The 23,005-nt window shown below is 49.6% G+C and overlaps 1 protein-coding gene across 1 annotated transcript in view; it reads right to left on the reverse strand.

Annotated features, from left to right (window-relative positions):
* The window catches only part of hhip (hedgehog interacting protein), a 34,684-nt gene continuing 11,679 nt past the window's right edge, over positions 1–23,005 (reverse strand). Inside the window, exons 4-13 of the mRNA XM_034291267.1 lie at positions 22,713–22,914; positions 16,455–16,606; positions 15,110–15,283; positions 14,842–14,985; positions 14,601–14,722; positions 12,489–12,612; positions 9,602–9,738; positions 6,847–6,926; positions 1,684–1,834; positions 1–1,541 (exon numbers count right to left, since the gene is read on the reverse strand). Of these exons, the coding sequence (XP_034147158.1) occupies positions 1,345–1,541; positions 1,684–1,834; positions 6,847–6,926; positions 9,602–9,738; positions 12,489–12,612; positions 14,601–14,722; positions 14,842–14,985; positions 15,110–15,283; positions 16,455–16,606; positions 22,713–22,914 (1,483 nt within the window). The 3' untranslated portion in view covers positions 1–1,344. The remainder of the gene's footprint in view (positions 1,542–1,683; positions 1,835–6,846; positions 6,927–9,601; positions 9,739–12,488; positions 12,613–14,600; positions 14,723–14,841; positions 14,986–15,109; positions 15,284–16,454; positions 16,607–22,712; positions 22,915–23,005) is intronic.

Below are 23,005 nucleotides of genomic sequence, written 5' to 3' on the forward strand. Positions count from 1 at the left end.
GTGTGTGTGTGTGTAGGTCATCAGTGTTTTGGGCATACTGGTCCCGCCTTATTCGTCTGCACAACACAAAATCCCCACAACATTACAGTGCACGGAGCCGGGGACTCCATTACAAATGTCCGGAACTGTCTTTGACACTGCCAGGACAGCAGAAGCGATGAGAGCGATCCTATCAGTGTCATCGGGCCGTGTTCCAAATGATGCCCACTACCTCTGCCACCGGTGAATAGGGTGCCATTTGGGGCACAGAGGGCACAGAGCCCAATAGATCGGGAGATACTTGTTGAGTCCTAATGCAGCACGTGGACAGGCAGCCCATCTCTGACCTTGTCGATAAATGTCTGAATAAATGAGGTCTAACAGCTGGGAAAAAGATGTGATTGGTCAAAAACATTCAAATGGAAAAGAGAAATTTGGGCTGCTGGTCTCAATGCCAAAGACACATTCTTCAGCGGGACATTTTGTACATTGGTAGCATGTAAAGTGAGCGTTGAAAAACAAAAGTATCTACACCGCTGCATTATGATACACCCAACAAGCAGAGTGGGACAACATTTCTACATTATTACTGGGACATTATTGGTTGATATGTCTTTCATATTACAAGAAATAGTACAGGAGTCTCTATGGGGTTTCTATACACAGCACATTACAAAATCTCGACAGTCTTTAGCAGTATGATCACATTACTGATGCTGAAGAGACAGCGTGTTTATGTAACAGACAGGTGAAGACTGTTCTGTCTTTTGTCGGATGGAAGGGCACCCAAAGTTAACACTCGTTATTGGTGTCTCCACCCTCCAATCCTGGGGGCTAACCAACGCCACGTTTCCACTCCTCCTCATGCCTCTCTCTGTGCCACAGCTCAGCCTGCTCCCCTTCACTCTCCGTAAGGCTTCAGTCGAAACTGTTGCCGTTTGTGTGTGTGTGTGTGTGTGTGTGTGTGTGTATGGACAGAAATGTGAAGGAGGTCTTCCATCTGTAGGGGGTGGGGGGGCAGCGCTGAGACCAAGTCATCTGCACGGGATTTCCAGAACGGGGGAGAATTAGAACGAGAGGAACGTCCTCCTGTCTGTGTGTGGGTCAGTGGAGGGATGGCTGAACCGGAAGGTGCCCGTAGCCTACTGTTCAGACAGCAGCGCGTAGCTCATGGGCAGGATGATCACCAGTCTGGGGAGTGGGCGGTATGTCCAAACCAGGTTGTGTGTGTGTGTGTGTGTGTTTGGGGTGTGTGAATCAAGAAGGTCCAGTTCGGGCTTCCCCTCGGAGACTGCCGGTAATTCAGTTGGGGAAGGCGGGGGGGAGGGGCGTGGGGGGGCAGTTGGTGACCCCCTCCTCGTGCCCCTATACGATGTAGCTGGTGAGATCCAGCAGGTAGGAGGTCATGTCTATGATGTGGTCCAGGATGCCGTCCTTCTCCTGGTCGCTCGGCATGCCACGCTCGCCCTTCTCGCACTCGGCGCCCGAGTAGCCGCTCTTGCACAGACACGCGTTGGGCTCCACACACACGCCGCCGCTCCGACAGGCCGGCTCGCATTTAGCTGTGGCGCACAAACAGAGGGAGGGGGGAGGGGGGGGGCAACCGGGGAGTCAGAGACCGGTGACACTCAGTAACAACAGGGGGACACGTCGGGCGTTGATGCTATATATTCCGGCCACTGCTGGGGTTGGCCCCGGACTCACCCACTCTGCAGAACGGGCCCTCCCAGCCAGCGCTGCAGCAACACGTCCCCGTGGGCGTGCAGTGTCCGTTCTTACACTGCCACGAGCACGCCGTGCCCAGGAGCTCCGGGGCTTCCGCCTGCCTCTGACACTCCTTCGGGACCACCGGCCGGGGGGGGGGGGGACCGAGGGGGGGGGGGGGTGGGTGTCACAACATGTCCATCACACGTGACACGCACGGCGACGTTTATTTTCAGGTGGCGTATTCGTTCACGCGCACGCGCTAATGCACCTCTGAAGTCGGTCACATGCGCGCACACAGCAGACATCTGAAAACATACACTGGCACATGGCAAGCAGACATATTGTGATCCTTTTGTAAGTCAAACACACACACACAACATACGCATGGGCCCAAATGAGGCGCGGTGTGATCATCTCATATCACGCTCCGGCCCGTGCTAAGACAATCTGGAAGTAATACTGCCCTGCTGTACATAATGAGTTCAAATGTTAGTTTGTGTGCGTGTGTCTGCGTGTGTGTGTGTGTGTTTGTGCGTGTCTGAGGTTAAACAGAACAGGCTAATGAGGCAGGACAAGCCTCCACCACGCAGTTGGTTGACATGTGCACCACGCACACACACACACACACACACGCACACACGCACAGTGGTAGTGTTATGGAAAACGGTGGTGAGCGATGATGAGGTCAGTGCATGTGCTTCGTGATTATAATGACGGTCTCGCTGGACTCTCCCTCTTGCTCACTAATGAAGGAGAGGTAGACACACAGGAGTCGCGGCCCCAATCCGATACGACGGCTCCACTCGTGAATGCTACCGACCACGGTCGGTTAGCGCTCTGTAGTACAAAGAAGGGGGCCCTGGGCTCCCGGGGTGGGCGGGTGGGGGTTTGCTCCTGGCGAGGGTCCCGGGGGTGTGTGAGTGGGTGTTAGCGTGGCCCCCGTTGGCCCCCGTGGCTGAGACAGTGTCATCCTGACAGCCACACTGACTGATGGCTGAACCGGGACCCAGGGGGGGTCTCCGGGGGGGGGCTGAGCGGGGCAATTCCCATGCTCCGCTCCCCTCAGCACCCACCCAGCCACGGGGGCCTTTGTTGTGACAGAGGCTGCATGTAGTCCCAAAGGAGCGGGGGGGGTAGAACGAGAGAGAGAGGGCGAGGGAGTGGCAGAGCTGGGGAGACAGAGAGAGAGAGAGAGAGGGTGAGGGACTGTGGGGCCCCCCCCTCCTCTCCGTAGTACCAAATTGATTTCAGCAGAGGACCGGTGTCCAACGCGGTTGACGGCATTGGCCAGGCTGTCAGGGGTCAGCCACCGCCAGCGGCCCTCGGCAGTCTGTCTCCGTGCCATGGGTGGCCGCGGGCCCCGGTGAAAACAACACCTGCCGCAGCGCCACTTGACAAAGGCAGCTGGGTCAACAGGCACTGTGGGAATGGATCAACTCCGTGAGGCCACTTGCATAGAACATTAGTTGATAAATTAGAGGAGGGCCGGCTTATTAGTTTAATAGTGTCCGTGTGGTCGGGGCACCCCCCACCCCCCTAATGGAGAAGGGAGGCCGGGTGTTGATGGAGTGGTGAACGGAGCCCTTTTATTCCAGAGCAGGAGGCCTCAGCCAGGAACAACACGCCAGGGCCGGATCCTAGAGCAGCTCCCCCCAGACCACAGCCTCCCTCGCAACATGTCGCCGGGCGGGAGCGTCGCACCGGCTCGCGGGACACAGTTTGTCGGTGGGGACGTCGGCAACTTAGCGACCGCTGACCGCGTTTCACCTACGCGGCGCCGGCCGGCGATGGCTGGGTGGGCGAGTCGGTGGAGATGGTTCCCGGGTGGGGAGGAATGTGTTGGCTGGGGCCTTGGTGTGATTGGCATCAGGGGCATTGTGCCTCCGGACAATGGCTTAATCAAACGGCCCAGTGTGAGCCCTTTGGCCGTTTTGTCATCCGACTCCATTGTTGGCGGGGCCTCTTTGTGGTTTCATCCCTTGTTTTATTTGTGTCAGAAATGTACTGTGCATTGTAGGAGCCGGGGGAATTCAGTGGAGTGCTTGGACGGCCTGGTCAAGGGGAGGACCACTCTGGTGTAGCCACAAGATTTAGGAGGGACATCTGAATAAAAGGACTGGCTTTTTTTTTGCCAACATGCTGAGAGCTATCACACCACACACACACTCACACACACACACACCCACACATACTCACCACACCTCCCATTCCCTCTTCCCCAGTGTTTTCAGTGATTTGTGACTTCCATAGCGAATCCACTTCATAAAGGAGGTCCCCGAGCTTTATTCAGTTTCCACCGGGCCAATATATTTACTCAACGCAATTCTATTAGTGGACTTTGCACCTGACTAAACTAAACCCTCACAAACGTGTGAAAAGTATATTACGACGCCGCAAAACCCCTTTCCTGCAATTTGTATTCATGATAAGAGCAGTGGTTTCAGTGGCCCAATGGATTTCTGGTCCATTTCCAGATTGGAGCATGAGGACCAGGTAACATTGGTTTTGAACCAAACTCTGGTCTGTCCATTCCATTCTTCTGCACAGTAAACAACATGACTGTTAACACGCTTGCCCGTTTGACTGTGTGGGCCACTTCATTTCTGGTATCATCTGTGTTTGTTTGTGTCTCTCTCGTCTCCCGGAATGAAGCCTCCTCCTCTCTGCAGTTCCAAATTGATTTCAGCACCAGAAATAAATACCCCCCCCCCCCCCCTTCAGCTTCCATGGGAAGCTATGAGATTGAGATAAGACGAGTTCAACGAAGCGGTCCATGTTTCGACCTGAACTGACACTGCATTAATTATAGAAAGAAGGGGAACAAGAACAACAAAGAAACATAGCTGAAGCCTTTAGAAACCTCGGAAAGAACAGTGTGTGTGTGTGTGTGTGCGCTTCATATCGAGTCGTTTTCTATCCTTGACAGTGCTGTGAGGTGTTTTAACACAAGTCTGTCGCCTTCCACTGTCATCAGCGCCATCAAACCCTCAGTCATGATCTTACTGTCTCTGTGTCCAAACAGGACTCAGGCAGACACAACACCCGCACAGTACCCAGACGCTCGGTGGAATATTTATTATTAGACCGACAAAACAAATACAGAGAAATTAATTCACAGCTCCGCCGAGATGTGTGTATGAGCCCAAAACGTCGCAGAGGGGTTTAACCGATCCTGCTCCACCCCGAAAAAACCTCCGACCTCCAACCCCCCATCCCCACTTCCCCAAACATTTAAGTAATGAAAACACACACTGGTCCCTGCGGTTGGCAGGGGCCCGCCTCTCTACAGCACAACGCTGCCGCGAAAGGAGGCGCGTGAGGAGGCCTGGGTACCCCGAAGACGATGGGAGGACCACCCGACATGATGGCGCAAAGTGTCCAGTCACGAGATCATCCCCTCTCCATTTTCTCATTGAAGATGCACGCGTGCGCGTGTGCGTGTGTGTGTGTGTGTGTGTGTAGACGCTTGACTCCCAACACTACAGGACCCAACACAGACTAAACATGCACAATAGATGGGTGGAAATAATTGTTCTTTGGGAGGAATGCGTTCATGCCAGAAAACATAAATAAAACATTGAGCAGGCCGGCAGGGGCCCTTAGAAACATCTGTGGTGTAATTAATTGCATTAAGTCTTGGGTGGCACTGTCTTCAACTTAGCCAGGGATACGTATCTATTGTCACACACACACACGCGCGCACACACAGGAACGCACACACACACACACACACGCAGTCTCAGAAAGTGAAATGGAAACGTCAGTATGGGACCTTTGTGGACCTCGCTCTCACTGTAAAATGTATTGAGATGCCCCATCTGTGACACCAGCCTAACCCCACCCCAAGCCCCCCCCCCCCCCCCCCCCCCCCCCGCCCCCATCGCAATCCCTGCCAACCTTTGCTGAATTACTTAAGCGTACGTTACGATCTCTAGTTCAGGCCATCCCTCAACTAAAGCTGGGCAATATGGACAGAGATTAATATTACGAAAATCGTCTGAATTTACGAGTTAAACAGACGGGTACGTTTGTAACATTAATGTGCATTGCTATTCTAGTGTTTTCAAAAAAGGGAGGTTGTTTGAGCAGAGTTAAAAATACAGATTGGAGCTCACTTGTTTTAAATTAGAAAGCAAGGTTCTCTTCTTGAGTTAAATGGCATTTCAATCCTGGATGTCTTAGTTATTGACTGCGGGGAATAGGGAAATCATATATATGCCACATTTTCTAGTGTGCATGGATGAAACGTTTGTGTCGACGCCAACAGAATTCATTAAAGATCATAAACAAAAACAGCAACCTTTAAAATGTTCCTATAAAATGTATTCATTTAGCAGATTCTCCTATCCATGGCGAACTACAGTTAGAGGAGTCATATCTTCCTCCCAACATCCTCCACGTCCCTGAATAACTCAGACACAGTGTCAGCTGTGATTGGTGGTACACACTGGGGCACATGGGACACAGCATCCCTTCATCAGATCTGCCATGTCTTCCAGTCACATGGCAAATCCCTGTAGTCCTCGCTACGACTAGAGGATAAACATTCCCACTCATCGACAGGTGCCCCTCCGTTCTCTCCAGGAGCGAATAAGCCGCCCTGTCAAATACTCCGAAAATATCCCCCCCCCCGTCTCTCTCTCTCTCTCTCTCTCTCTCTCTCTCTCTCTCTGTCTCTCTCTCTCTCTCTCTCTCTCTCTGTCTCTCATCCGGAGCCGGCAGGGCTAGTTACTTGGGGAGGGAGGAGAGAAAGCCCAGCACTGTTGGTGTTCGAGACACGTTACACTAACATTTTGAATTGGTATGCTTACTCTCCAATTACTGCGCTGAGGTTTGTGTTGGCCAGGGAACCGGCAGCTGTGTGATGTGTGTGTGTGTGTGTGTGATGTATTGGAAAGGTGTAATGAATGAGGGATAGAGGGAGGGATGACGTTGCCTAATGACGATGCCTCTGAAAATGCTGTGTGTAGGTAAAGGGGGAAGCCACCGACATATTTACACACATACTCACACACACCCATACTCACACAGGCATACTCACACACACACATACTCACACACACACATTCTCACACCCATATTCTCACACACACATACTCACACGCACATACTCACACACACATACTCACACACATAAGGAATCAGTTGTGTCCTTTACCGTTTAGGGTCGACCAGCTTGTAGAGTTTCCCACTGTGTGACTGAGCCATACTTTTACTGCTGGCGAGGATGTACACTTCACCTGAGGGGAGAAGAGGGGTTACATGGTGAATGTAATCCAAGGCCTGTCTAGAGAGAAGAAATGAGAGAAAAAAGAGCGAAAAGGGAGGGAGAGGAGAAAGTGAGGAAGATAGAGTCTGAGAAAGAATCAGAAAGACAGAGAGAGACAGAAGCGATAGAACAGAACAGGCCCTGCAGCGCTGCAACTTGCCGTGGGACTTGGGAGAGAGAGGCAACATCTGAAATCTTCTGACTGAAACCAGGCGAGTCGTTTAATGAGGAGCAAGGCCACAACACAGATTCATACGAGGACAAATTGTAAACATATGTCCACTAGGCCTTGCAGTGGGACGCCAAACCTGTCTATCCCAGCCCGGCGCTCCACTATTCTCCTACCCCCCATGTGCAAATCATGAACAAATGCGTAGATCTCCGACTAACACCAGCCCAAGACATTGGCACGTTGCCTTAGTTGCACATGGAGCTCAATATGGATCATTTGGTCTCCTCAACGCAAAAGCTTACAACTGGCCCTTGTGTTAGGGTGTTTTGGGCTTCAGTGGGTCTGCTGATGAAGTGAACCTTACCTCACCTTACCTCATCTGACCTCACCGATCCTCACCTAACCTCACCTAACTCTAACTATCATCACCTAAACTCACTTAACCTCTCCTAAACTCACCTGTCCTCACCTCTCCCAAACTCACCTATCCTCCCCTAACCTCTCCTAAACTCACCTAACCTCTCCTAAACTCACCTGTCCTCACCTCTCCCAAACTCACCTATCCTCCCCTAACCTCTCCTAAACTCACCTAACCTCTCCTAAACTCACCTAACCTCTCCTAAACTCACCTAACCTCTCCTAAACTCACCTGTCCTCACCTCTCCCAAACTCACCTATCCTCCCCTAACCTCTCCTAAACTCACCTAACCTCTCCTAAACTCACCTAACCTCTCCTAAACTCACCTGTCCTCACCTCTCCCAAACTCACCTATCCTCCCCTAACCTCTCCTAAACTCACCTAACCTCTCCTAAACTCACCTAACCTCTCCTAAACTCACCTAACCTCTCCTAAACTCACCTGTCCTCACCTCTCCCAAACTCCCCTATCCTCCCCTAACCTCTCCTAAACTCACCTAACCTCTCCTAAACTCACCTAACCTCTCCTAAACTCTCCTAAACACACCTGAAATGATATTGCTGGCAGACAGTTAAAAACATGCCTAAATGCGCCCCCACTCCCCACCCTCGTCAAACCCAGCCATCACAAACAATCTCCAACAGGTAGGTGGTCAACTACATCACATTTCAGTGGGCTCTTTGGGGGCTGTCGCTCTTTTATGGAAACTACAGTGTTATCCTTCAGGATGCACAGACACTTTAATATCCTGCTATGCTACAGGAACACCCCACAGAGGAAGGGCGACACCGCGGAACGGATAGAGGTGTACATTTCACGCCGTGTGACCTCGGCGTTGGCTTTCCGGACCAATATCATGAATATCTGGAGTAACGCCTTGAATTTGAGAAGCCTCTGACATTTCCCCCCCCGAGTTATTCATTTCATGAGAGATACACCCATCTGTCAATATCAATCGGCGATGTTGTGGAAATGAATGCTGCACACTGACATTGCAATCCATATGCTGCAAGATCTGTGTAAATACGTGTAACCGTTGTTCCATATACAATGCCCCAATCATTCCGAACTACAGTTCTACACAGTTTTGACATCTGTCACTGGGTGTAAACATGGGTTTCAGGATGGCTCGATATTCTGACAATCAGTCTTCTGCTCCCTGACGGTTTGTTGACAGAAGATTTCACTCACAACATCAGCTCAGATGGAGAGAGAAAGAGTCTCAAAAAGAGTCAGGAAACGGAATATGGATATACATGTACAAGCCATATTGTTCCTGTCTTAAGGCTACATTTGGGCTGGGTCCCAAGTGGAATTCTACTCCTCGTGATAAAGAGGTTAATGGAGCACAACCCAAACATTGGATGTGTCATGGAATCTTCACCATAGTCTTAGATCCTGTTCGCCCTGGATCCGGTATTCTTCAAGGACCTCTGCATTTTGCTCTACCCACAACCCTGTGTCCCTGGCCTTACTGCTGAGAAGCTTCCCCATAGCCTGATGCTGCCACCAGCATGCTTCAGGGCAGGGATGGTGTCCTTAGGATGATGTGCATTCCTAGGCTTGCGGTACAGATAGCGCTATGTGTCGAGTATAAAATCCCTTTTAGTCTTAAACGTCTACATTTGTGAAGCGCCCAGGTCTGCTCAGAAGACTAAATCTTTTAGAGTTGCCATAGGGCTCTTGGCAGCCTCCCCTGACTACTGCAGTTCTCACCATACTCTGGAGGATTTTTGGTTTGACCTAATCAAATGCATTTTGATTTCATGTTTTAACACAATAGAATATTGAAATGTAGCTTTCCGCAGTCACGCGTTAGCCGTAGTGTTGTGTGTCTACACGTTACGCCGTTAAATATATCAAAATCGGAATGAAGTAACCACATTGTGGGCCCATTATAATAAATAAGTTGCGATGGATTTCACAAATATCTGCTTTGTTAGATCAAGTTTTTCACCATTTCATCGACCTCTTTACCACAACTATGGGACCCACTTTTGCAGTACACATGGCGCAAGGTACCATTTGGAACATAACTGGTGCTGGTTCTACTGACCTAGTTCATCCTCTCCGAAACCTAGGATGTGTCCCACCAGTGCAGACCCGCAGAAGCTGCTGGTCCCCAGGCACAAAGACTTCTCCTGCCAGTGGCCCCGCATCGCTGCTGTGCTCTTCTGGAGGATCCGCAGGTTCCTGAAACACACAGAGAAAAACCACAGAGAAAACAGAGTGTCAGCACATGGACACGGTGAGAGATTAAGCGCAGGGGTCGTTGAAAAAGGCATATCATTTGCTTGCAGATCACAGCACAGCAGTCTTGCGTTTCGGTTCCTTTGTGACCATGAATTAATTTGGTTTCTAAATAAACGCTTGTGCCCAAATCCTCATCACCCCTTCACAACAACGTGCCCCCCAAAACTGAAATGAGGCGAAGTGGCTCCAAGTCATTTTTCCAAAGGCCATGCCATGATATCTCAACAGCATACTTCCTCCTCCATATTTATTTCCTTGGCCATGGCTCTTGAGCAAGATGAATTACCGACCAATGAGACGTGTGAACAACACGAGGCGGTAGCCAAACCAACTAACTGGGGCAGGAAATCACATCTCCACTTACAGTAAAGAAGCTGGAGCTGTTGTAGTGACAGTAATGTAATAGTAACCTTACCCCCCCCCCCCCCCAAGCAAGGATAGAACACTGGGTTTATGTTGGCATGGCGACAATGCCGTTGGCATAATGTTTACGTTCACCGTCACTAATGATATCTGATTGTGTTTGTTCAATCCCAAGTCAATTTACACTCCCCTTCGGGAACGTTGTGAATGACAGAACAACGTTGTTTGAACAGCTGTGCACTTATATGATAATTAGACAAAAAAATACAACCCAGTGGGTCATAGTGCCAAATCGTCCACAACGGCCGATGTTTGAGCGCTGGCTGTGCCCGGTCAAGTGATCATGTCCTTGCCCACTGATCTGACTGACTTCCTGGTTGGAAAAACAGTGTAGAAAACAGTAGCTTGGGCAGGATGCCTAGTGCGAAGGCATGCTGTCATCTTCAACTCTCCTGTGTCTGTTAGGAGTTGCTGGAAGTAGGTGCGATTGGATGTCATAAATGCAAAGAGGGGAAAAAAAACATATCATGTATATAAAAATAAATATGGGTATTTTTTGGGCAGTGTTGTTGTCAAATTGCAGTCATTTACCCACTGCCAGTAGCCTGGGTGTATCCACTGAAGTACAGGCAGTTGATAACAGGCAGTTGACGAACTACTCCAAGGTGATACGTTCACCGATCAGTCATAACATTTGACCACCTGCCTAATATTGTGTAGGTCCCCCTTTTGCCACCAAAACAGCACTGACCCGTCGAGGCATGGACTCCACTAGACCTCTGAAGTTGTGCTGTGGTGTCTGGCACCAAGACATTAGCAGCAGATCCTTTAAGTCCTGTAAGTTGCGAGGTGGGGCCTCCATGGATTGGACCTGTTTGTCCAACACATCCCACAGATGCTCGATTGGATTGGGATCTGGGGAATTTGGAAGCCAAGTCAACACCTTGAACTCGTTGTTGTGTTCCTCAATCCATTCCTGAACCATTTTTGCTTTGTGGCAGGATGCATTATCCTGCTGTTAGAGGACAATGCCATCAGGGAATACCGTTGCCATGAAAGGTTGCACATGGTCTGCAACAATGCTTAGGTAGGTGGTAAAGTAACATCCACATGAATGGCAGGTCCCAAAGTTTCCCAGTAGATCATTGTCCAAAGCATCACACTGCCTCCGCCGACTTCTTCCTATAGTGCATCCTGGTGTCATGTGTTCTCCAGGTAAGTGACACACACGCACCTGGCCATCCACGTGATGTAAAAGAAAATGTGATTCATCAGACCAGGCCACATTCTTCCATTGCTCCTAGGTCCAGTTCTGGTGCTCACATGCCCTTTGTAGGCGCTTTCGGCAGTGGTACAGGGGTCAGCATGGGCACCCTGACTGGTCTCCGGCTACGCTGCCCCATACACTGCGATGCACTGTGTGTTCTGACACCTTTCAATCAGAATCAGCTTTAACGTTTTCAGCAATTTGAGCTACAGAAGCTTGTCTGTTGGATCGGACCAAACAGGCAAGTATTCGCTCTCCACGTGCATTCATTTGCTTTGGCGCCCATGACCCTGTCGCCAGTTCACCGCTTTTCCTTCCTTGGACCACTTTTGATAGGTACTAACCACTGCAGACCGGGAACACCCCACAAGGGCTGCAGTTTTGGAGATGCTCTCACCCAGTCGTCCAGCCATCCCAATTTGGCCCTTGTCAAAGTCGCTCAGTCCACTGCTGGCCACTGCTGGCCCCAAATGTAGATGTGGCCTCCAAGCCTTAAATGAAGTACTTTGATGACCACCTATGTGTCTTCACAAATGTTCAAGTGAAAGAAGAGAAGGCTACCCTTAACTCCTGTATGCATTAATTATTAAGTATGTATGTCTTTCCCTGTTATTGCAGTGAAGGCTGAACAAAGACGTATGCCAACCTCCTTATGAAACTGATTCTTAATCTTAACATTCAAGTCAATGACGGCCATCCATGCAATACCATATATCAAAAAAAAAATGATCAACCCACCAGGAATGTGAACTCACAGCACAGGTGCTGAAAAACTATCCTATGAGCTAATTATACTGACACATTCCTACTGGTTATGTAGTTAATTTGACAATAAGAACACGTATAAAACCATTTTTGCTAAGGTGAAAAACATTTAGGGCCAAATAATTATCTGTTCTGCATATCATATCATTGTGGCTACTTTTACCAGGCTGGCTTATGAGAAAATCTAGCTAGCCATTTAGCCATTTAAACTAATCGTTTCTGCGTCTGGCCCTAATGTATCCTTGGATTCTTATGGTTCTTAGAGAAAGAGCAATATGTATGACAAAACACTTACCCGTTCTTGTCTCCGAAAACATAGCTCCCGTAAAGTCTTCTGGACTGACATCCTCTGTAGACGAAACCTCCTACGGGGGCGGCTCCTCCACTAGCCGCCAAATCAAAGATGGATGCCTCATTTTCTACAGAAACACAAATGCACAGGTTTAGTGTCCTGACCAGAGGGGCCTGGTCACAAGTAATGCGCTATAAAAGGGTTTAGTGTGCCACTTAAGACACAGACCGACAGACAGATCCCAAAAACCATAAACTGTGATGGTTGTTAGTCACTTTGTGTATTCCAAAACATAACCAATTTAAATAATTAGTTTCAGACAAATATAGTTGTGAGTTAAATTGCTTGGCCAAGGGATTTCTTGCTGCATCTTTGATGTAACGCTCACATGACAGAAACATATCAGCGATTTTCTCTTGTTTCACAAAGTGTTCTGTGGTGCCAAAAGTGGCAGAATGTGTTCACTCAGGACTTGGAGTGTCAGTAGTCCGAAACCAGGCTAATGACCCAACTCCCTAAGACTTGGGGCGTGATTTATTCCCGCTCTAATGAGCCCTGTTTTCTGTGCTGGTGTGGGAAGAGAAAAGGATATCCATGTTTACTGCACTCCGTCGTGAGTCCATTAGCACGTAGAGGAGGGTGGTTTCAATTACAGTGACCGAGGCTTGCCTTGTTAAAAACAACCCTGCTAAACTGGATTAAAATTGAACTGTTTTGTTGTGGGGCTAAGCAAGAGTCTGACAACTTTAACTGCCGTCCTATCGCTTAAATTACATTAAAACTGAATGCATGAAGGGAGTCTGGGTTTGGACCGGTAGTAAAACAGAAACAAATCAACAGTTGAACACAGGGATTCATTGTAGTGAATTTCCATTAACTGTTTTAAGATTTGGGATATGGTAAAAAAATTAATAAAAAAATAGATAAATCCTATAACCATTAAGATGGACTTCAGTACTACAACGCTGTGAGGACATTAATGGCAGACAGAATGGATGCTTTGAATTTTGTCAGTGAGGTCCTTAACCTGCTTCCTCAGAGCCAGTCATTGTATGATATCACATAAATTAAGAGTTGGTTTCACAAGCTAATGCTAACTAATGTATGTACAATGCTAGCAGTTACCACAGACTTTTTGGCTTACTTTCACAATTTGTATGGTTTTGCCCCATAGTGTCTGATTTTGAAGATGTACATGTACTCAAGTCCTGGGAACCACGACCGACATCTAATATCGAAGTCAATCTGGAGAGAACACTATGTGGGGTGCTTTGAACTTGACTATGGGGCGGGGAAAGTAGAGGGGGTTGTTTTGCGGGTGACTGAAATAGCACTCATTGTGTGGCTGTTAAAAACAAATAGCTTGACATAATTCAAACCAAACCAAAGTAATAATTTCTTCATTGTGTCAGAAGAGAGAGTAAAAAACACGTGTCTGTGTGTTCTGGTATCGATTAGGCTCTTTCGACGTGCACGGTTGAGCATATGAACCCCAGATCCTTATGGCTGTGTTTGGCGTGTTTTCAACAATACTAACCCATCATCAAGATATTCATCGTAGCTGACAGCTATAAATCATATTCATGGACACAAACTTACATTCCACTGGCAACGATGTGTGAGGACAAATCATTTGTGGATCTCAGTAACTTTTCATGCTTGAGCTTTACGCTCTTTATTTTTTCTCTCAGATACACGATGTACAGACGAGTTGGAGACTGACCAAATACCGTGTTCTCACAATATGAAAGAATCAACGGTTTTATTCCTAAAAAACGGAAGACATTTTTTTCCACACAGAACACACACAGAAACATGATAGGTTATCTAAAAAAGCCATTTACGAAGAATTCCATCAGATTCCTGCACACTTTCCCATGCTGAAGGGGCCATGAAATGAGAATGTAAGGCAGACACTCGTCTATTTTCACAAGAAGCAACATTAATGTATCATTAGTGTATTCCAGACAGGCTCCAAAAAGGTCATTCAGTGATGTTAGGGCCTGTGTCCCAAAAACACCACACGACTCCAGTCAAAAGCGGTTGTCATTAGAGCCTGGCTTGCCATGTAGACTCAGTGTTGTATTAGAAAACGCCCGGGAAGAAGCGACTCACCGTAGTCTTTCCCTTTGGTGATCTCCAGTATTCTCCCGGCGGACGAGTTCTTCCCGCTGGCATCGGTGCACAGCAACGAGAGGCTCCCATTGATGTCTGTCGAATCTCGGTCCACTGCACACCTGAGGGGGGGGGGTAGAGGAAACGCTGGGTAACCCTGACACATCCATCTGGCGTTAACCATCCCACCCAGAGTGTCAGGCAGGACCCTGGTTAGGCAAGGCCACGTCATCTCACTCACCTGCCTGGGTCGTGCAGCCCGTGTGCGAAGATCTCCGGCGGCTGGTTGGTGCTGTTGAAGTAGGGGTTGTTCCTGGGGATGGAGTAAGGGGCCGCGCAGCAGTCTGTGTCCACGTCCACCCTCAGAACGGACCCTGTGAAATCACTGAGGAACACACGGCCGCTGGTGAAATCCCTTGACAACATAGGGGCCGCTTGCGAAAATGGCCGCGTACAACGTGGTCTGCGCGACAAGGTTCCACGGGCGAAGGTGGCAGAGGTCCCCTCACCTTAGTCCGTCCATCTCCTCCATGTCGTCCAAGGTGATCATGCCGTCTCCCAGGACGATGTGTAGCAGGCCGTCCGGGCCAAACAGCAGTTGACCCCCCAGGTGCTTCCTGTGGAGCTCGGCCACCTCCATCAGCACGCGCGTGGTCCGACTTTCCACCATGTTGGGGTTTTTCCTGATTGCAGAATGGACGAGATGGTTATCAAGGGACATCTGCGTCGGAGGAGTGCTGCGACTTGTTGTTGCAAAGGGTGGACAGGCCGGCAGTAACGCCACCTCCCCCTCGACGCATTAGAGCCAAATGACCCTTATAACATACAGCATAGCAAGCTATTTGGGATGAAACAACATTATGTAAATGAATGTACGTCATGATCAAACTGAAAGTCATGAGGTTTGCGAATTAACAACTTGCTATGGAGAAAATAGCTATTATGTACTTGAGCGAAAGGATACCACAGCAGGATAGGCCTCTGGCATGTAGAAAAGCTAACTTCCTGTCTACTCGTGTGTTGTCTCTGGGCCTTAGATTTGATGCATTGTGAAAACTCTTTGGTGTGGATCTCAACTCAAAGTTGTTGCCCAAATCCATGAAGTGATGCCTTTCCAAGTCCAAAAAAAAAAAAAAAAGAACTGGCTTCATATTAGCAGCCACAAAATGTTTAATGATGTGTTGTTTTGGGCAGGGTATTTAGACAGAGAGATTCCTGTAACTTTTCTTCAACATTGTTGCTATGCCAGGAAGAGATCAACTATTTCACACTAAGTGACATTGAAATACCAATGTTATGACCAGTCCTTTGACGGTCCTGCCACCTCCAAGGATATAATTGCTGTTTGAAACATTACGCATTTAAACTGAGCCGTATAACTGTGATTATCATAATAAAAAACGTAATACGAGAGGTTTGTTTGGTTAATAATGACCTGTTGTGCAACTAAGCATCTAATCAGGGGGGCCAGAAAAATAGAGAGTCATCATTAGTGCTGCTGTATAATTATACATCACTGTAATTTCTTTAAAATAAAAGCAAAAGACGTCGCTGTCAGAAAGCCTGACTTGGCTGCAAGCTGGCGTGGGGCTGTGTTACAAACCCACCACCAAAACTAAAATGTCACGTCCAAACGTTTACCTCAGGAATATCAGTAAATTAACTGTGTGCAGACGTCAGTTGAATTGTCACCAGTTAAAGCATAGGGCCGCGGTATGATCTTGGATCGTCTCGTACAGTTGAGGGTTCATTCAAAATCGTCATTATCATCGATTAGCATTTTACCCAGCGGAGGTGGCCTTTCCGCATTGCCCTGAACCGTTATTAGCCGATGTTCGGGTTTCTCCGTCATACCTGGAGACGGTGTACTCCACCACGCGCAGGATGTGGTCATGGGGCCCGATGGCCCATCGCTCCTGGTTGGTGGTGTAGGAGACATACAGCTTGCCGTTCTTCTTGTAATTGGGGTGGAACGCCAGGCTCAGCAGGCCCCTTTCATCTCCCCCCTGCAGTCACAGAACAAACACAAAAGACCTGGCAGTTAATGACGCCCCGTCTCTCTTTCTTTTTTTTCCTTTCTTTTTATCTTTCTCTCCTATCCTGTCCGTCTGTCTGTGGATGTGAGCGGCTAGGGGTTTAAAGCCGGCCCCCGGAGCCCTTACACACCCACACCACACAGCCAATCGGCTCAGCCCGTGTCACCGCACATTGCTTACTCCCATTCTCTCTCTCTCTCTCTCTCTCTCTCTCGCTCTCTGTCTCCATCCATCTTGGTCGTCGTAGATCCCCACCCCTCTCCCCCACGCATACATCCGCCACCACCCCTTGACTACTGCCTTACAAACCATTAGAAAACATTTGACTCCAGGCTGCACTCCCCCCCACCCCCCCTTCCTACCACCCCACCCCACCCCGGTGCTTGTCCTCAGGGTTGGGGGGCCCCGCGACGTCCAGGCTCTCCCGGGGGCCTCCATTGTGCGGTGATTTGTGTGTATAATCTTCGGGGGATATCCATGAATGCAACGCTGAGTGTCTGAAAGAATTTATTAGCTCACTCGCAGTTCATAGAGAGTCCTACGACACCCCCCGCCCAACCTCCCCACCCAATCACCAAATCCATGCAAAATTAATGGATAAGGGGGGGGGGGGGGGGCTAAACAGGGAAAGAGCGGGCCAACTCCCACTGTCTTGGCTACATGTTTAGAAAGCGTCTAAATTGCTTGTGTGATACTTAAACCTTTGTCTCACCCCAGAGGCAGCTCACTACATCAGTTGTCAGTTGCTATGGTGGTCCTCCCATCAGTTAGCTGTAATAAGCAGCTATAGCGTTTCAGTCCCTAGGCAAGGCAATCAAGTAGGTCCTTTTTTTGTGTCTCTCTCCCCCTCCCGTCTCCCTCGCTTTCTCCCCACCCTTCTTCTCTCTCTGTCCCCCTCTGTATTTTAACAAAAGAAAGAACAAAATGCCTGGCTTAGGTGCGAAGAATGTTTAAAATGCGCCCCCTTTCCATTTTTTGCAAGGCCGCATGTTTTTTGTCCCGGCGCTCTAAAACGCCTCCAGCTCCTTTCCCGTCCAATATCACGGACGAAACACTGCTGGGGGAAAATTATGAATCAAAACCCCCTACAGAACCCTATACAGGAGGCCAGCCTGAACCGGCCAACAGACAAGCCTGCAACCATACAATGCCTGTCGCCTGCGTCAACCTCTTGGAATTCCCTCTCAGAAAATATATATGAAAAAAAATGAATCCAGGCGGGGAGAAAGAGGAGGTCTGGTCTTTGCGTTTGGCCTGGAGTTTGGGAGCGTTTGGAGAGGAGTTGTCCCATGTCACAGGCCAAGCAACACAGACCATAAATTAATTTAAGTGCACTGGATCCCCCAGAATCCCGTTTGGATGGTGCACGGCCTAGCCCAGTTCAGCACCGTGGTGACAGGGGCTTCATGCTAACGTCAGAACAGAGGCCTCCTTCCAGTGGAATGGAAGTGTCTTCCATCATGAATCATGACTTGCGATCATCAGACACGATTCCCTACAATGACCTTTAAGCCCCATGAGATTCTTAACTTTGGGAAATAAAATATGCACATGCATTTCACAAAAGTAGGCACGAGGTCCTTAGCACAAGAAAACGTGAGCATGACGTCAGTTCTGTTTTGCTCAAATTAATAGGTGTTATGTGGGGTAGGCGGGTAGGCGGGGAGGGGGGGGGGTAAAAAACAAGCGACAGGTGGATGGTACAGAGTGACAGAAGATTCCAGTTTGCCACAGACATATGGACGAACCTTCCCTTTCCTCACCTCCAAATGGCAGATAAAGGATGCAGTGACCTAAATTAACCAAATATACACTGGGAAGGTCGAAACAAGAACTAAGGAAGGAGGCGTGTGATCACCAGCTAAAGGAACTGCAAGGAGCCGGTTGATGTTAGCTCTGTCGCTACAGGTTGTCCAGACAGGAGTGAATAAGGATGGCAGCGGATGACCGGGTAGGGGGATGTTACTCGATGATGTCATTGTGCCTCCTCTGTCAGGTCCACAAACCAAAACAACGACCACCATCCCTCTCCCTGTGGGGGTGTGTGTAGTGGACCTCCCTACGATGACGCTCCACAAACACCTGCCCTCCACGTCCACGGCGTCGAACGGATGTTTTCTGTCCTTTTGGGTGTTTTCTTTTTGGCTGGGTGAGAGCAGTTTTCTTGGGGGCATCAGGAGCCAACGAAAGCAGTGGTTGGGGGCTGTTCGGCAGCATTCCACAGAGCCGGGGGGGAACAGGAGCTGGAGCAGGCGGCATAGTGAGTGGCTACCGTTTCCAAACCCGCCAGTCGGCCATGATTCATGGTTCAGCTCCCGGCATTGTTAACCCAGCACCTTTTGATCACGCCGATCCCTGCAAAAAAGACATTCCACCAGGAGGAGAGCTGACTGGGGTAAAAACAATGAAGCCTCATTTACCTCTGAAATGTTCACACTCACCCCCCTCCACCTCCTCCCCCAGGAGTTACTCCACCTCCCCCGAGGTGTTGCTCCACCTCCCTCCACACGTTACTCCGCCTTCCCCTAGATTGGGTTAGGAGACCTTTTCCAAGAAGCCTGTCAATATCATGTCAGCCAAAATAACTGTTCCGGGTCTGCTGCCCGGCCTTGATATAGAACGACTATCACTTGACCTTCGCTTGACATCCTCCAGGGTCCGCTCCTCTTCCAATTACATGAATGGGATAATAGGCTAACACTGCCACTTTAGAGCCTCAACTCTCCGAAGGAATCAACAGCGGGCGACTTCCAGCTAATTTGTCACCGGCCAGGGGACTTATCTTCGACAGTCTGCGAGGAAGCTTCGCACGCCGCGGCTGAGTTAGCCCGACAGCTGTGGATGCGGTGTGACGGAGCGCAATAACACGGCATGAGCCATTTGTTTTTTCGCAGGGAAATATTTCACCGGTCGGCCGGGGTCTTCAGCCCTGTCATAAGAGCTAATAAACTTCAATGAAGGTGCCGGGGCAAAACCCACACTTTTCAAAGCAGATGTCTTCATTCCAAACCGCCGTCGCCACATTAGCCTTTGCCGCTGGCTGGCGTGAGCAACCGACATCAGCGTTGCTGGATTTGCACACATATGCGATGTGTAACTGCACATGGAATTAAAGCCAGCACTTTTTGCCAGCCACCGCCGGGCACAAGGAGATTTATGTGTTAAGCACGGATGTCGTGCTATCCCGTCCCGCGGCATCTGGAAGCGGTTCACACTTGAAGTAGAAAACCGTAGGCAAGTGAACTGGCTTAGCATCTCAGTTGGCGCACTGCGGTGTTACACGCCGGTGCTCAAACATGGCGAACAAGAGATGCGGCAGGCAGACGTGTATCCATGGAGCAACCCAGGTCAGGGCCGACACATGTCAGCCTGGCAGTGGTGGCACAAGCCTACTTCCAATTACAGAGCAGCTTGAAAATCGAAATTAACCAATCAGAGGATGGTGATTGTGAAAAAGAGTGAAAGAAACGGAGATGGGTGGGCACTCCATCTACATTCCTTTTTCTTTCCATCTCTCTCTCTCCATCTCTCTGTCCATCACACTTCATCTCTCTCTCTCCATCTCTCTGTCCATCACACTTCATCTCTCTCTCTCCATCTCTCCGTCCATCACACTTCATCTCTCTCTCTCCATCTCTCTGTCCATTACACTTCATCTCTCTCTCTCCATCTCTCTGTCCATCACACTTCATCTCTCTCTCTCCATCTCTCCGTCCATCACACTTCATCTCTCTCTCTCCATCTCTCTGTCCATCACACTTCATCTATCTCCCTCACTCTGTCCATCACACTTCATCTCTCTCCATCACTCTGTCCATCACACTTCATCTCTCTCTCCATCACTCTGTGCATCACACTTCATCTCTCTCTCTCCATCTCTCTGTCCATCACACTTCATCTCGCTCTCCATCTTTCTCTCTCTCTCCGCACACAGAGCGCTCTGTGTGTGGGATGTCAGAATTAGCAGGCTTCCTACCGGGAAGAGGAGGCCAGCCTAGTGTGTTAAACACACACACACACACACACACAAACCAAGTAATGACAGGAGGGGAAGGGTAGATTGGGTTTCAGGGAACACCCACGGTGCACTGAGGAGAGGAGAGAGCCTCCCTCTTAGCATTGTTTCCAAGCGGGTCGCCTTAATTGCCACCGGGGGGGGGGGGGGGGGGGGGGGGGGGTCATTCGGGCTCGGGCTAGAGGAACCACAGAACATTACAATCCAGCCAGGGAGGCCCTGCCAATGATAAAAAAAAAAAAAAAAAAAAAAAAAAAAGAAACCTTATCACCTGTCCCCGTCTCAATCCTCCTCATCTGCCAGCTCCCCCTAGCCGTATCTGTGCAGAGGGAGTCATGTCCTGTTGACACTGGGAGTAAACACCTCGGCGTCCCCTGGCAGCCTCTCTGGTTGCATCCACCCCCCTCCCCCCGGACAGCCCGAGCCTTGTAGCAGCCAACGTTGTGGAATAGGACTGCCGAGACCACGGCCACTCTCTAATTGTCATAATGATTGTTTTATCCGCTAGCGATTAAGTTTAATGATGATAAGACAGTGGGGGTTGGGGGGGACGGGGGGGACGGGTCATCCAGGGGTCCCCGTGGGGCCGTTTTGCATGTCCTTTCGTTGGGGTCCGCTTCACTCCCTGTAATCTCTGCCATCCTCTCTCTAAAGATCCGGCAGGGGGGTTGGGGGGGGGGAGGGGCGTGCGTTATAAATAAACTTCCTGCCCAAAAAGTGTGCCCCTTCAATCCGCCCTCCCGTCGTCTTCATTTCCCTATCGCTGAACACTTTTTAAACATTTCGCTTTCAAATACCGGAGGTAAATGCAGAGGGGGAGAGGGGTGGGTGTTGGGGGGGGGGGGGTGTTGGGTGGGGGGGTTAAGAAAGAAGAACTGTCATGGTGGATTCCAGACCATTTCAGAAGCTTTAAAATCCTTCACAGCTATGAAGAGTGATGTTTCCAACTGCCGGCACTTGACCCGGCGCCGCATGCCTAGGGCACACACGCACCGCACCGCTCCATTGCGCCCGGTCCCCTACCCAGGGCCTGGAAGACGACGCCCGTGGAAGAAAAAAAACATGACTTCCTATTGAACTTTTTTGCCCTGGCGGTGGTGACGACACAAAGCAATGGAGGAGCGGGCCGGCAGTGATGATCTCTCTTTGCGGTCTCTTCCCTCTCAGAGAAGCTGCCAAAGCAAACAGCGCTATAACATGTCTTCCACGGGGGTCCCCTGTTCCCCCGGAAGTCAGGCTTCCATGGCGGTGGGAGGTCGAGCAGACCAGACAGGCTGGCTAAAAGTCGGATAGGTGTTAATTCCCTTCGGAGGTATCAGACCAGTCGATGGTTTTCCTGTCTCGAGGAAACCATGGTGGAAAGACAACGGCAGCACGTTCTTCTCTTGTGTGTGTGTGTGTGTGTACTGTGGACACTGTTCGTCTTGACTAACCGCTCATTGCCAGAAGGTCCAGAACAGACAGAATATACCAACGTTGTCTTTAAAGGCCGAAGACAAGAGAGAGAGAGGCAGCGAGAGAGTGACCGGACTACTAGAAATGCAATGGGTCTTTCAGCGCTGTGAAAGGGTTGGTGCTGTGGGAAGTCATGTTTTACAATGAAGAATTGTATTGTCTTCACCCTGTGCAATCAAAGGCCACCACCGGTAAGGAAGCACATTGGTGGAGGGGAAACTTACACTGTAACCATCTTGTAGGAATTAGCTGTACACTGCAATGTTCTCAACATGTGTGCTAAGCTAATTGGAGGGTAATAATGTAAGGCTCAGCCATATTGGGACAATTAATTAAAAGTAGCTAATAGTTTTCAGAATTACCTAAGTTAAGGAATTAGCAACGTATATGGAGTGGGGAGGCTGTGCTTCACTCCCTTGTCAATCCTTGTAGCTAACACACTTGAAAACGAACTGTTAAGAAACGTTAGAAGTTAAAAGAAACAAAGTTTGGTCGAGGAGCCATCGGTAGGCCGACTAGCGTTTGTTCAACAAGTGAACGAGAGTTTGGAGCAGTCCTGATCCACTCCTGGCAAAAGAAGAAAGTGAACTTGTGTTCCTTACTGACCTTGAGTCCACTCTGCACCATCTTGTGGATGTCCAGGAAGGGCTCTTTCAGCAGCTCCATGTTGTGGGTGAGCACCCGGACAAAACCTTCCCTCTCCAGGACAAAGAGACGCTGGGATCCGTCCCCACAGTGGACCACAGCCACCGGCTGCCTCAGGCCACTCAACACCTCCTGGGCACAGTAGCAGTTGTGCTTGTGTTTCCTGGGCGACCAGAGGAGGAACAAAAGGTCAAGGGTCGCTGACGGATAATCCCGTTAAAAGAGAGAGATGGGGGAGAGGGAGTGAGCGAGAG

Source organism: Esox lucius, chromosome 25 (assembly GCF_011004845.1).
Source record: "Esox lucius isolate fEsoLuc1 chromosome 25, fEsoLuc1.pri, whole genome shotgun sequence".
NCBI lineage: Eukaryota > Metazoa > Chordata > Actinopteri > Esociformes > Esocidae > Esox > Esox lucius.